The sequence below is a fragment of the Thalassophryne amazonica genome, chromosome 9, assembly GCF_902500255.1.
Source record: "Thalassophryne amazonica chromosome 9, fThaAma1.1, whole genome shotgun sequence".
Lineage (NCBI taxonomy): Eukaryota > Metazoa > Chordata > Actinopteri > Batrachoidiformes > Batrachoididae > Thalassophryne > Thalassophryne amazonica.
This window is the reverse complement of record NC_047111.1, coordinates 80,291,031-80,306,373: the sequence shown is the minus strand read 5'-3', so window position 1 is coordinate 80,306,373 and position 15,343 is coordinate 80,291,031. Positions and strand designations below refer to the sequence as shown.

At 40.9% G+C, this 15,343-nt stretch overlaps 1 protein-coding gene across 1 annotated transcript; it reads right to left on the bottom strand.

Annotated features, from left to right (window-relative positions):
- Positions 1-5,623: 5,623 nt before the first annotated feature.
- Positions 5,624-14,945, bottom strand: LOC117517966 (disks large homolog 4-like). Its single transcript, XM_034179085.1, has 6 exons — positions 14,858-14,945; positions 11,116-11,163; positions 10,915-11,016; positions 10,586-10,758; positions 5,839-5,951; positions 5,624-5,735 (listed from the first exon to the last, which is right to left on the bottom strand). Exons 1-6 carry the CDS (start codon positions 14,943-14,945, stop codon positions 5,624-5,626), a joined length of 636 nt encoding a protein of 211 aa, XP_034034976.1.
- Between the last annotated feature and the right edge of the window lie 398 nt (positions 14,946-15,343).

The following is a 15,343-nucleotide window of genomic DNA, read 5'->3' as shown; positions in this document are numbered from 1 at the left end:
GGAAACAAGCTCGACTTGATTTTCTCACTAACATTATTATTATTTCAATTCTGCGTCTCCTTTGCATTTGAGGACGCATGCACAAATGAGTTGTGTTTATCTTTGTTTTTAACGATTATAATTTGAAGTGCTTTGAAATAAAGCCTCAGGATATTTGACATGATTGTGCAAATGTCACTTTGGGTCGCTGAGGTGTCTTTGCAAAAAAGATTCATATGAAAAGAGCAACAAGACTCCGGCAGGGTGTTGCATCCTCTTCTTTCCTGTGCAGAGCCGACAGCATGAGCAGGAGGGGATGGGCGGCACCTTGTTGGACACTTCCTTCCTGGGAGGCGTTCAGTAGAGGACAGAAAGGCGCACTTGATATTAAAGGGGAGGGCGGGGGTGGCAGGGGTCATCTACTCTCTTTTAATCCGCAGCTGATGTCTCTCATGCAGATCCAGACAGCCTCCAGATCCCGTTAAATATGACCTGCCGGTTCACACCTGGCATCAGAATGCGTCTGAAATGCACCGTGCAGTGTCCACTTGTGCATGATCTTTCACTGGCGGGGGAAACCAATATTGCTTTCGGACAGAAAATAAATAAATAAATGAATAAAATAAAGATGCGTCACATTCTGCCCCACAACAGGAGACGAAGATTTGCTCTCTCACACACTTGAAAATTTTGTTGTTGGCGTGCAGCCACAGCTGTACTTAGAGCTGTCCACTCGTTACCATAGCACCCAAGATGCACTTTAATGCTAAGTGTGAACAGCGCCTCAGTAGTGAGTCCTGCCTCGTGAAAGTGGAACACCAGTTAGATATTTTCTCCTTCAGTTTAATTACATCATTTCTGCTTGTGTATCCGTGTCTCTCTCTGCTTTTTGGCATCGTTCGATGTTGCGATGACACGCCGTCCATATTTTTGTGTATGCGTTTGTCTTTCTGTGTCATTCTCTGTGAATGCCCGGAGACCCTTGAGGCCAGCCCGGCTGTGAGGGTGAAGGGTGGCGTCATGTGATGGGGTCAGGGAGGCGGAGGCAGGCGGGCACGGCATCACAGCCTCTCTCGAGTGGGGATCCAGATGTAAGGCCCTGATTGTTCCTCGATCACTGTCTTTACTTTATGATACACCTCCTCAAAGCTGTCCCCTTCCACCACAGCTGTAGCAAAACATAGGAGGAGAGAAAATGGGGGGGTGTAGGGATTAAAAATGAGCTCCAGGTGGAGAACACAGAAGAAATGGGTTTAAAATGATCAGAAAAAATGACTGGAAATAGATTAGGATTAAAAGCATCACATAATAAGCGATTACAGAAATTAAAGTTGTCCCATGCCCCCCCCTCAGCAGCTACATCTTTGTGTACATGTCATTTTAATGTAAAGAAGCTGCTGCTAGCCACACCCCCTCTCCCCACTAACCAATATTGTTACAGGTTGTGTTTGGAGAAACTGTGCCTCGTGCAGCTATTGCTTGTTGCAACATCAGTTGTACCACTTCATGATGAAGTGGTACAGAGTAGAACCCTGTGCGGGACTAATTTCTTCATCCCCCTCCCTCTGAATTTCGGACCGTTACCACCCACAACGTGTGTGTTTCACTCCCGCCTGTTCCCGCAATGGGCCTGTCCAGTCCCACCCACAAAATGCTGAGAATGTACGCTCACACAGTAACAGAGATGGGTTCCTTTTGTGTCTCCTCCTTTCACGTGGGAGGAAAACACGTCATTTAAGCTATTACTAAAGAGATTTATGGGGATTCCCTGTCTGTATGTCATTTGATGCTTTTTCACTCAATGCCAAAAATTTGTTTTGTTAACATTAATTTTACCCCACAGCTTTTTTTGCCAAGCCTTGAGCCCTTTTCAAAATATTTACAAAGACTTTAAATTGATGTTGCACAGGTTCTGGAAGTCACCGGAGCATTTTTGACAGCAATCATCAAACCCTTCACCGTGGTTCGGTTGGTGAGTTGAACCATCACGTTTAGTCCCACTGGCAAACCAACCAAGCAGCCCGCATGCCTGTAGTCATCTGGGAGACCTGGTGGGTGTAATCCAACAGAGGTGGATCAAAGGAGGCCAGCAAACGGTCGATAGGAAACTATACCGGGCCAGACCACTTCACATGATCCAAAGTGCCCATATAAGTGAACCTGCAAGTGTTCTGATTAGGGATGCACTGATACACTTTCTTCCAGACTGAGTACAAGTACGAGTACATACATTTAGTTACTCATCGACACAGCGTACTGATACAAATACTTAATGATACCATTAGTTTTACGATAACTTCAAAACATTTTATTCATCAGTTGTTCCTTACTTTTTGACTGTAACTGCTACCAAGATCATTAGCTTTGTTTTTATTTACAAACATTTGACTTAAATCATGTTTCACTTTTTGACTACAACAAATTGTCCTTTAACTTTAACTGTGTGTTTTCTAACAAACATGACACTGTCAGACATCTCACTGAAATGCAACCTGTGGACTTCACCACTACAAAACATACAACACCAGGAACAGAACTAAAATTGTCCATCAATAACTTTACTTATGTCTGTGAGGACTAAGCCTGTTTTTGAAAATGTGAGGGGCAGATTCTTTTTGATGAAAAGAAGCTTTTCTGCATTATCAGCTGTGAGGCTGTTCCTGTTTTTATCTACAAGGTGTGACACTGAGCTAACCAGCCTTTCACTCTCCACACTATTTTTTTTTTTTTACTTTTAATTAAATACGTACAGGTAACGTACACAAATACATACCATAAATGTTTTTCCCCCAAAGGTGGAACACGTAATATTGAGCACGGCATCGCCTGCACACGCACACATGGTGTTGTGCGGCGGTCTCCGCTCCACATGGAGACAAAACTGAGTCATTTTAACATTATTTGAATTTTTTTGTTTTGTGGACCATGGGAAAATTTCATCACATGCAGACCGATTTGCTTGTGGTAAATGAGACGTTAATGAATGAGGCGCAGTGACTCTGTCAACTTCTGGCACAAAAGTGTGGCTCGTTGAGGCGAGCGAAGGTTCTGAACGCAGCACGATAGACATTCAAAGGGGTATCGGAGAAGTTTTATGATTACGAGTACAAGTAAATGAATATGGGATTGGGCCAATGCCCGATACTGGTATCGGGATCATTTAATTTTCTTCACAATAATTTGCAAAACCAAAATACACCACTAAATTCCAACCAGGTTTATTCTAATTAATTTCTATATTTAGTACCCCGTTCTTTCCTTTTCCTTGCTTTCTACGTTTTCATCGTCAACATATCGTAATAAAACTATAAATCATTATCCATATTCTCAAAATCTCAGTCACATGTGTTTGGACCTGTAAAAGTGTCAATATTATGCCAGTTGTTTTGTCGTATCCAGTTGAAGACAGCTCTTTAATCAATGGTATCCAGAATTTATGACTTTCATATCAAAGACTGATTAATCTCAATCTTAACATTATTTTCCTGTGCTTATTGGCAGGTGATTCCTCTTTCAAGGTATTTGATTAAATTTCAGATTTAATTAAATCTTGTTTTAAATTTAAATCTGCTACAACAGGAATGGATTGGACATATATTAAAAAAGTGAAATGAACTTGAAAACACAAAACATGAAATATCTTGGGTTCATAGTGTCTGCAATGAAACAGAAGTCAAAGTAAATGTAAGGATCTTGTTTTTATTTTTTCCTTCAACTTGCATTTTCCATCGCCCATCTTTTTCTGATGTGGGGTTGTTGGCTTGTCTCCGGTAAACTATAGCTGAAATTTCACTTTTTTTAATTTTTTTTTTTAGGAAACTGTGAAAATAAATATATAAATAAGACTGACTAAACCTGAACAATCGAAACGCATACTTATTCAAACAGTTCATTAAATGTCTCATATCTTATGATTAATAGCAGACAGCAGATCTGTGAGAAACCGTTCTGTGAGCTGCTGTGATTGCCCTAAATGTGTCTGTAAGATGTAAGATGATCAAATTTTCAGCAGCCATTTCACATTTATCTCACTGGCGTCTGGCAGGAAAATGGAAATGCAAAGTTCATCTTTGCTGCGGAAGCCTTTTGAGTCTTATAATTATGACTACTGGCATTTGGTGGCATTACAAACACAAATGAGAAAATGCGATAAAAAGGTCAGAAATAGATTGAGATCATGAGGAAGTTTCAAATGTACATATCATCATGTGAAACACTAGCCAAAGAATGAACGCCGAGCCAGAATGCATTAGGTGCCGAGTAAAACACCGGGGTATGAAAAACACAGGCAGAGCTGCTCATGTCTATTATGTGTCACACTGCCACACTGATGGCTTAGAGCCATTAGTGCAGGAAACACAATTTGTCATGAAGAAACAACTGTCTGCAGGTTGTGCGCCTCCTACTGGTCACCTCAGTGGGCAAATTTATTGATTAGCACCACTTTGTGTTAGGAATTGCAACAAAGCTCTGTAGATCCCACTTGTAGATATGGTTGTCCATGACTGTACTAACTATTATACTGTGGTAAAGGATGCACATTCTTAGAGAGCACACAGGACATATTGTCAGGGGTGTAGCTAGGAATTACTTTATTAGGGTGGGGGGCATTATCCACTACATGCAGCAATCAGTATTCCAACATTACAAAATACTGAGGGCCTGTTTTAAAAAGATCCCATATACACATGCTGAATTGCATTGGCTTTCCAAACATTTGCACGTTAAAAAGATTTACTAAGAATAATTGTGCACATGACAGCAGGTGGTAACATAATGTAGACAGTAGTATGTAAATGAGGATTGTGTGTGTGTGTTAATGATTTAAGCTCAAAATGAAATTCACTTGCAGCTATGTGCATTGTACTTTGTTCTGGACCCATAACTGAGCATGTTCACATGCAAGCAACTAAAACAAACAAACAAACAAACAAACAAACAAAAAACCAAACAAATACAATCTGCTATTTCAGACATTTAATTATTGTTCCATTGATGGTATTTAAGCAAACTGCTAGATAATCATTCTGTGTTCTGCTGGTATAACACACCAAGAACTAATGCTTTACACATACAAACAGATCACATCAGCAGTGATCCTCTACAGACTCCACTATGTGCATGTGTGTGTTCTGTGTGTGCTTGTGATGCGAACAATGTGTGACACGGGGTGAGTACAAAATTAATTAAGTGGAATTTGAATTTGGGTTTCTTTTTTTTGAAACAATACTTTCAAATGGTCTTTTCAGTATTTCAAAACAATAATTTTCTAATGCAGTTGTTTCATTTTGCCTGAGCAGTATTTGAAAGTGTGAATCATTTTCTGAAGCAATTGATTCATGTAGCATTCCAAGCCTTGTGAACAGTGAATCAGCTGATAATACAATTTCTCCTTTTAGCGTATTTTACTACTGTGAAACAAGGACTCATTTTCTATAGTAACGAGTTTGTGTTTGAGGTGAAAGATTTGGTGAAACTTTTTCCAAAGCAATAGTTTAATTTGAATGTGTAAAACTGTTAACAGTTTAATGAAACTATTTGTTCTTCTGTTTCACAGTATCAAAAGCTTCATATCTATAATCAGTATGTTTATAGGTGGGTTATAGCTCCAAAATCCACCCTATAGCTACTCCTAGTATGTAAATCATGAGATCTCTCGTCTTACTGAGAAGCATTCTAGAAAGTCTTGTTCTAGTTTGAGGGCTCGGTCCATTCCTTTCCTGGCCTGCTCTTCTGTCAGGCGAGTGTTGATCTCTCTGTTAACATCAATCATACATTAATCTGTGATAGTGAACATTTCATACTTGTTAGCTTTCCAGAGACTTTAGCTTTTCCTGTTTGGCACATAAAAATACGTACAGGACGTTCTCCAGTGACTTGGGTCGGACGAAGATGGCGATGGGATGAAGCTGGGCTGCTTGTAGTCTACGGACAGCGTTCGCCGAGACATCCAGAATGCAGTGTTTCCCTTGCTACTCACACACACACACACGCGTGCACACACAAACAAAGGAAACTTTAATAATGACAAACAATTCAAACATTTACTTTTGACTGATGACTATTAAATTGCTCCTTTGTTTACGTTGTGCAAAATCACTTTACTGCAGGGATTAAAGCACAAAAAAAAAAAAAATCTTCTGACTGAAACTTTGTTTTTATGGCCAAATCATAAGCTGTTCACTATCTGCCTTTTTATAGAAATCCTTCTGTGATCGTGCCCTAGAGTCCAATGCAGCATATTATAGAAAAATTTTAACCTACACATTATTTAAGTACTTCAGGATAACCACATTTTAAGGGGACAGCTTTTCTACAGCTTTCAAAAAAAAAAGGTAGTGGTGCTTGGGGGGGGGTTCTTTTTCTGGTTAAAGTGTACCTTTGTCAGCAGGGGGTCTGGAGGTTGCTCAAGGCCCCATGAAAATTTTGGGGTTTTGATGTCCATGGATGCATTCTTTAGGGTTTTTTGATGACTATTTTCTCACCCTGATCCCCCCAATTTTGTTGTACTGCTTAATTTGTGATGTATTTGTATTTTCTTTTGCACATTTTCACCTTTTTTTTGGCTTTAACCAAAATCACAACCTACATGTTTGTTTGATATGATTACTAAACACAAGAACTGTAATCATTTTCATATTTTTGGCTTCCCTCATCCTAACTGACCTGATTTTAAAGCCAGAAAATGTTAGGAGAATCATCACGCAGTCCCCAAAAATCTGATTTTATAAAACACCCAAACTGAGGTTAAGTGGTTCAGACTAAAAAGAAGGGTGTGTTCAGGTGCCTTTCATCACACACAGAGCCACACACACACTCCACCCCTTTATGCATTAATGAGATTGTCATTGGCTGCTGTGAAGATGGCTCCCTACAGAATATAGCCCAGACACTGACTTCATTTGGGCTCTTCTAGGTCTTTGTTGGTCTCTGTTGAAAACCAATGGGTGACGTCATAGAGGCTCCATTGATTATATGATTTTAACACGCAGTTCTATGGGAAAATGCTGTGTTTTGGAGCCAGCCTCGAGCAGCCAGTGAAGGTACTACACTTCCACATCAGCCTCAGCTCCAGCGGGCTCAGGTTACCACTTGGGTTTTATAAGCACATTTTACATCATACCATCCTTGAGTATTTGGAGGGGAGTGGGGGCATTAGTGTTTGTTGTTATGCGACGCGGGTTTGCAACTCTGTTCTTAGTTTAACCACAGCGAGGACATTCACAGAGACACTCAGAGCAGACTTTGAAAGAAAAGAAAGGTTTAAAAATATGTTTGCAGCACTCTGCTCTTTGCTCGCTGTGTCATCACAACATACAGCTTGGGACTCCAGCGAGGGTGGTTGCATCTCCTCCTCTCTCCTCTATCTCTGCTCCAACCTTCAAGTCCCCTACTTCACCAGACTGTGAATTCTTCAAACTATATTGGATTAACCATGGACTTGATCAGCTGGTCTCTGAATGCTATTGACATTTTTTCAACCAGGAAATCAGGATCGGGGGACTCTACATGCCCAGATGGAACCTACCCTGCGAGCTATGTTCTTGACACCTGGGAGACATGGCATGTTGCATGCTTTGTGCCATTCTCTGTGGAGGACATCGAGGATTTATTTATATTTGGTTTTATTGTAGGAGGGCTGGTACTTATTGGTTTATGTGCTGCCCTGACCTACCAGAGAATTGGCAAGACGGCTGCCACCAGAACCATGACCCCTCACCTGTCCATCATGATTAATGAGTTGGGCAAGGCGATACATTCTCAGACTGCGTTAACCCTTGAAATCAGACGCAAAATAGATAACATCTCGGAGTAAATGCACGCCTTGCAAAGGAAGATGTCGCAGACCAGGGAATAAATACTTGGTTCTGGTTCTTCATGTGAGCTGCAAAGGTGTTTTTCACTGCTCAAACATAAACATTGCAGGCTTATCAGCCTCTGAAGGACAAAATGCCCCATAGTTTTCCTCCAGAAGAATTTCTACGGCCTTGGTGAATTATTCGGTTGGCTTCTTCTTACCTTCTCCAACTCCAGCACACATGGACAGAAACTGACATACACTTACTCATTTGCCACTCACACATGGACAGAGACTGAAAGCCTTCCACCCCCTCCTGTCCTAATTCCCCTCCTCATCCCGGCCCCCGCCACTCGCCACTCCCTTCCCCCTCTGGGGTGCCGCGCAGTTTTAGCTGCTGTAGCTCCCCATTCCCTCCGCAAGCTGGCGGCGGCGCAACTACATATTGCTGTGCTCCCCCACACTCACATCACTTCAATTCGTTAAACCGACTGTTTCAAAGTTTAGTGCACATAAACAATGTCAAATGTTTATGTGTTGTCTTTAATTCTGATGTGTGCCATTATTACGGTAAACAAGTAATAATTGTGGATTAATTGCTGTATCTTGTCTGTGGTAATTGGAGTGTGGACGTAATCTCGTTCTTGTTGCACTTGTGTAATGACAATGACAATAAATCTCATTCATCCATCCATCCATCCACCGCGGTGTGAGACATCGACACTCAAACACACTGCCCACCCCCTCCTCCAGACAGGGTGCAGACAGTACACAGAGAAACAGACACAAGGACTCACTGATGACAGCGAGGTGAAAAACAAAATGTTATTCTAAAAACATATTTTTGAACGTGGTGCGCATGTGTCTGAGGGATGCTGTAAAGTTTATATTTTGCCTCCAGCCTTGATTTTGTGTCAGGACAGCATCAGCCTGAGCCCTGTCCTTTGGTAGCTCAATTAACAGAAATCCATCATAGCGACACAGAACATTAATCCCTGTGACTACAGCTGCCTTTTACAGTTAAATACTGGGAATGCATGTCAAACACCCTCCAGGTCTCAAAGTTCTGTCTGTGTATAGAGAAACTATCTGACTATAAGCTAAGTTGAAGCTTGAAACTGCTTGGTTCAGATTGCTGAGACATGTGCCACACAAGTTCATATCTGGTCCTCTGCTCATTCTTTCAGTCACATCCACTGAGTAAGTCTGCAGGAGTCCCTGTGAGAGAGGTGGAGGGATGGCCATTGTCTGATAGCAAAGGGGACTCTGCAGGTGCAGGTTCTTCCCTTTTAAAGCAACAGGCATAGAAACTATAGCGTTATCTAGCGCTCTTGGTTATGAAAGTGCATACAGAATATAAATTAACGGAGGGACAGCAATCGAAAGCACAAAATAAGAAACCGAGCCATGGAAAATAATCTTGTGGCAGATAGGGCTGTTATCGTGAGCGTGCAAGTTGTGAGTGAGCACAGATGTGAAGGTCATATGTGGTATGATGTATTCAGCAAGTAAAATAAAAGATGTATTATGCAGTTAAGCTGCAGTTAGGTTGCAGTTCTAACATCTAGTGACAGTTCACAATAGACAGACACAATAAAGACAGCTAGAGAACGCCACAAGAAACAGGCCGTTTCTTTGAGGTTTGAAAATGCAGCAACTTTTATGTCACCTGGTGAGGTTTATTAGCTTGATTTATATGCATGAAACATGACCCCTTTAAGCAAAAACTCACCACAAGCTGTGGATTATGAATCTCATGGCTAATTGTTACGATTACTGTTGCAATTTAGTGCTAAAATAAAATTGCTGCGAACATTCACTAAATCTTTTTATTTTAGTACATAAATAAATTTCAGTCTTGTCCCAATGGACACAATTAATTATCATTAGTACAAGTATTGATTTGATTCACTTGGTTAATATTTTTTAAAAACCTGGAGTGTACGTCACCGAGCAGCATCCATCACAGGCACAATTTTGTTTCCCTTTATGTTTTTGCGTCTTTGGTGACATGCATTCATGCTCCCTTGCTTTCTCTTGTGTGATAAGCAACAGGTATGATTCCATATTTCACAAAAAATAAGGGTTCTCAAACTTGTTAGCCTGCACTAGAAACCAGCAGACAGTGTACAGCAGTGCAACTGCTGATTGCTCTTCTTTTTTATTTATACTCCAGCAGCACTGCAAAATTCAAAAGGTGGAATAATATGTCGCTATTGGGCTACTGTACCAATATGACACTGCAACATGTTGGCCTCCATGATGGGGCAAATGGTAAATGGACTGCATTTATATAGCGCTTTTCCATCTGCATCAGACGCTCAAAGCGCTTTACAATAATGCCTCACATTCACCCCAATGTCAGGGTGCTGCCATACAAGGTGCTCACTGCAACTAGGGGACTAAGGACCTTACCCAAGGGCCTTAGCGATTTTCCGGTCAGGCTGGGATTTGAACCAAGGATCCTCAAGCCAAATCTCTCAACGCTTTAACCACTAGACCATCACCTCCCCATGTAGCTATGAAGGACTCATCCTAAGCTCATGAAAACACATTGATTCATTGTTGCAGACAATTACACACTAATAAACAGATGGTTATTAATACTTTATTCCATTTCTGCTAATATACACCAATAAATCCTGCACACTGTAGCTTTAAGTTATTAGTAAAGTATTTTAACAATTCATTTTGAAAGTTGCATCTCTACCTGTTAATCACTTTTAAGATAGTAGTCTCCCTGAGGACCTTGGTCAATGATCATTTCTTGTTCCACTGAGATAGATATAAAGTACTGTAAGCGTGTACCTGCTCAGCCACCTCGCGGACACTCTGGACACTCGTGCCATACAGATGACTGTTGTATTGTCCAGCCTCAATGAAGCGATGGCTCTGGATGTCCTTCTCCATCTGTTCCCGTGATGACACAAAGTGATAGTCCCGCCCATCCACCTCATACTCCCTCTTGGGTCGTGTTGTGTCTGTCAAGTAAAAAGCAGCACAATAAAACAAGCTGACAGAGATTTAAAGCAGCAAGTCTCCTGGAAAAACGCGAAGCTCATCCTGAAATAGCAAACGTCAAATCAAAAGAAATTTGAGGACTGATATGTCTCTGTACATGACAGCAAAATACGTACGCGGGACACAAGATCCAAACTTGTCGGGGAACTCAGACAGCAGGTCATCGTTTATCCTGTCCTTCACAGGGCCGAGTATGATGATAGGTCTCGCGTAATGAACTTGGCAGGAAGACAACAAGAGAACAGAGTGATGCCAGGTGGAAATCAAAGCAAAAATAAAACCATATAAAAATATTATGGGTTTTTGTGCAATCTTACCTTCTACCTGGCCAACAGTCTCATAACTGTTTGAGGTTTTATCTCTCCCTGGAAACAGGACACAGGACCATCAAACAGATTTAGAAAAATGGCTTCATCTTGAGGCTACATTGCCGTTATTAGCAGTTAATGGCTGTAGGTGGTGCTGTGTGACACAACAGTAACTTTCAGTGCATGCTACTTGATCCTTCAAAGGTTGGTTGCTGGATATTAAGTGAATATTAATATTACACTGTTTGTTTCAGTAGCTACCTCAATCAACCAGCTGTCTGTTTCTTTTCTGTCTGTCTGCATGTTTACAGATGCTAAAACTCAAAAATGAGTTTAGGCCTGCCACGACGAGTCGACCAGTCACGACTACGCCAACTATTGAAACCGTCGACAACTAATTTAGTAGTTGACGATTCATTTGCTTTGAACTTTGAACCAATGAAGCAGTGCTTCGATCCGCTGCTTCGTTGGATTGTTGCTTTGCTTCTCTTCAGAAGCGGCAACTCCGTTTCTTAATCCCTCTCAAAGCCATTGAAATATGTTAATCGTGAGTCACTTTTGCGGATTAAAGTGACTAACTGGGACTCCTGTCTTGTTGCGAGAAAGAAACGAGAATCCTCCTCCATTCTGCTGCTCCAAATGCTGCGCTGCAGAGTCAAGTTAGAAAAATAGAGTTCGCTTGGAATTAATAACTTCAAAGCGAATTGCCGTTTAAATCAAATGACACCTCTTTCCAAACGTTGTAATACAAACAAACTGTAATTGATCAAAATGTTTTTTTTTTCCTCCCAAAATGAGACGTCCTGGCTGATGTGCAGCAGCCCAAGACTGTATGGCTGCAGACCTGCAGACTCCAGCAGCCAGCTCAGCTCAGCTCAGACGTATGGAGAGACATCCATGTCATTAATGTCTGAAAGGAAATGCTTTTGACAAAAACTACAGATTTTTTCTACCTATGTCCAGCGATCAAGGATACAGTGACCAATTCCATATTTATTTACTTTAAGACTCAATAAAATGTTGTTGACATAGAAAACCTGTAAAGCCTACTTTCAGTAGACAGAAAATTCACAAGAGGTATTAATAAGGGAATCAATAAGGAATTGGATTGATAAGCAGAATTGATAATGGTATTGATAGATAAAATGCAATAAGCTGCAAATTACGTATGATCCAACTAGTCGACTAATCGCAAAAATAATCGGTGACTAGTTGACTGTCAAAAAAGTCGTTTGTGGCAGCTCTAAATGAGTTTACTAATTATTACTGTGAAAGTTTGCGGAGAGATGATTTTCCAGTTAGCTACTCTCCACAGGTCATCAGGTATTTTAAAAACAATCATGATGGACAAGTTGACAGACAAGATCAGATGATGTCTACTGTCTTCTGTAGTGAGGAAGAAGGTGGAGATGAGTCTGAAAGAGTGGAGGTATGCACTGGAAAGAAGGTGAATGGGTATATCGTGAAAGTAGATGACTTTAAATACAGAGAGGTGAAGAAGAGAGTTCAGGTAGGGTGGACTGGCTGAATAAACCTGTTTAGTGTTTAAGCACCGCATTCCCAGGATCACAAACACAAAACGAACACACAAAAAATAAATAAATAAAAATAAAACCCCAAACACTGTCATCATCTTTATCAAAAGCAGTAAATCGCAGTGTTAGAAATCACAGTTTATCTCTATATTATATATTTACAAACTGTTAACAGAGCTACTGCTCACCCGTATTACCTTCACAAACAAAATAAATGCATGAAAAGTAAATTTAAAAAAATGAAAATAATGACTTTTGCTGCTTAAGCCCCAGTCACACGGCACTAACAAAGGACACCGAAGCCAAAACGAAACAAGAAATCTGACCTAACGTTGACTTTGGAGACATTGTTTAACCATCGTCCAGCTTCGTTCCTATAGCTGGCGCTTTGTCAGAATTTTCAAACTGTTGAAAAAATGTTAACGAATCCTGACGACAACCTCAACTCGTCCGTATTCCGTTTTGCTTTCTATCTTGACGGTTCCTCATCGTTTGCATAGTTTCTGTACCGTCAGCGTTCCATTTGATTACCGTCCGGCGTCGTCCGACCTTCCAAGTCCGACATTTGTTAGGAACATTGACGATATCTGAACGGATCAATAACTAAAGATCCGACGAGCTAAACATGATTTGTCCATGTGTGGGATGAAAAGCAACATTTTCATACAGAAACAATAGTGGCAAGAACGTTTTATCAACTACTTTAACTATTTATGCACGTTGCAGCCGTCTCTGGCTGCAACGTGTCCGTCCAGAATAAAGCATAATCCAGCAACACGTCAATGCATGACACAGTTACAGAGCTGCAGAAGCATAAATCAGGCTTTAAATTAATGAAATAAATCATCATAAAATGCAAATTCATGTAAATTTAATATCTTAACTATTTTTATGTTTATTTTGATTGTACCTGTACCTGGATGTGTTACTGTATGTGGTTAACTGATTAAAAAAAACATTGAAAACGTAGTAGAGAAGCTTGACTCTTCGACTGGACTGGGTTGCTTGACGCGAGGACGTTTTGCTTCAAATCGCAGAAGCTTCCTCAGCTAATGGTAGTCTGACTTCTGTCTGAGAAGAACAAGGGTCAGACCCTTGTTCTTCTCGACAAGGGTCGATCCATTTTGTTCCTCTGTAAATGACCCATGGTCACAGACATACAGTCATGAAATGACATGAATGAGAAGCAGTTCACTCATCTCATTCATGTCCACATCTGCTGGCGCATCTCCAACCAGCCGCGCGCATGCATCTTGTGGATGATGCGCCGTAGGCCACCGCGTCATGTGGAACAGAGATCACACGGGTGATATTAGACTCAGACTCAGACTCACTTTTATGTCAGCTTTTGTTGGTTTCTGGTTTATTCTTCTCTACAAGAGTCAAGACAGAAGTCCGACTACCAGAGCGAATTTTAGCTGAGGAAGCTTCTGCGATTTGAAGCGAAAGGTCCTCGCATCAAGCAACCCAGTCCAGTCGAAGATTCAAGCTTCTCTACTATGGAAACCACCTGGACAACTGAGAGCCTACACAGAAACATTGAAAACGTAAAAAGTTTATTCAGTAGTTCAGCACAATTGGCCCCAAAATGGTGCCATGATCGCTTATTCAAGAGTCTCTCTCTGAATAAAGGGACTCCACACAGTAAATTACCAGTGTCAAACTAACACTGCCAGTGTACATATGGTCCTACTCTGGCCATGTTGGGATCATATGTTCAATGTCAGTGTTAATTTCACATTGGTGATTTACTGTGCAGACAACACCCCCTTCACCTGAAGCGAGATCTGCCCCTGATTATAGAGGATATAGATTTGTCTGGAGTACAAGTTACAAGTAGTTTTGGAGATCCTGTGAGTTATACTCCGGTATGACTTATATACTGAAAAATCACATGTTCATTATTAATAATAACACCTATAATAAGTATTTATACTGATTCAGTTGATTATACTCACACGTGTCCTGCTAATTACAGGGAAACACTGTTGCAGAAGTGTTATTAATGCTTACAATCCTAAAGCATGGCAAAAAATAAACTTTTAGGGATGACTGATGTCCTCTTCACTCAGACATCACAGCTGTAATGTCTTCACATTAATTAGTGTCAGATGGTTTAAACTCTCTGCAAAAAAATATGGATGTTTTCCACATCAAGTTTGAGGACACCTTTGAAAGTGTCTTCTTGCTGAGAAAGTTCTTGCTCGAACACTCACAAGACGCAGAGCGTGTCAGATATTCTGTCATCCGAACTGAGCTCTGCCACAGCAGCTCCGGAGCCCGGCAGTATTCATAAAGACGCATTTTCTTTATCCAACTATAGTGAAACAGGCTAATGATGCTGTGGAAAGCATTTATTTTTTGTTCATCTCTCCTAAAATGACTAGTCTTAAATAGAAAATTGACAAAGGATGACGTCCAGTGGTATCAGGCAGGATGTCATCGCTTTCATAACATGAATTAATCAGATTTTAATGATACTTAATGAGTCATTTTGAAGTGGAGCACCCACATTATTTGCTTAAATTCTCATTAATCTGTCTGTCAGACATCCGTCCTCCCTGGGAGTCATTATGCACGGATGCATTACAAACCTCAGCTGGTTGGAGGACAGCAGAACCATGTGGATGCAGTTCACTAAAAAGCTACAGGGCCTAAACTGTGACCTTTTACACCTGGCACCCTCACTTCACACTGTGTTA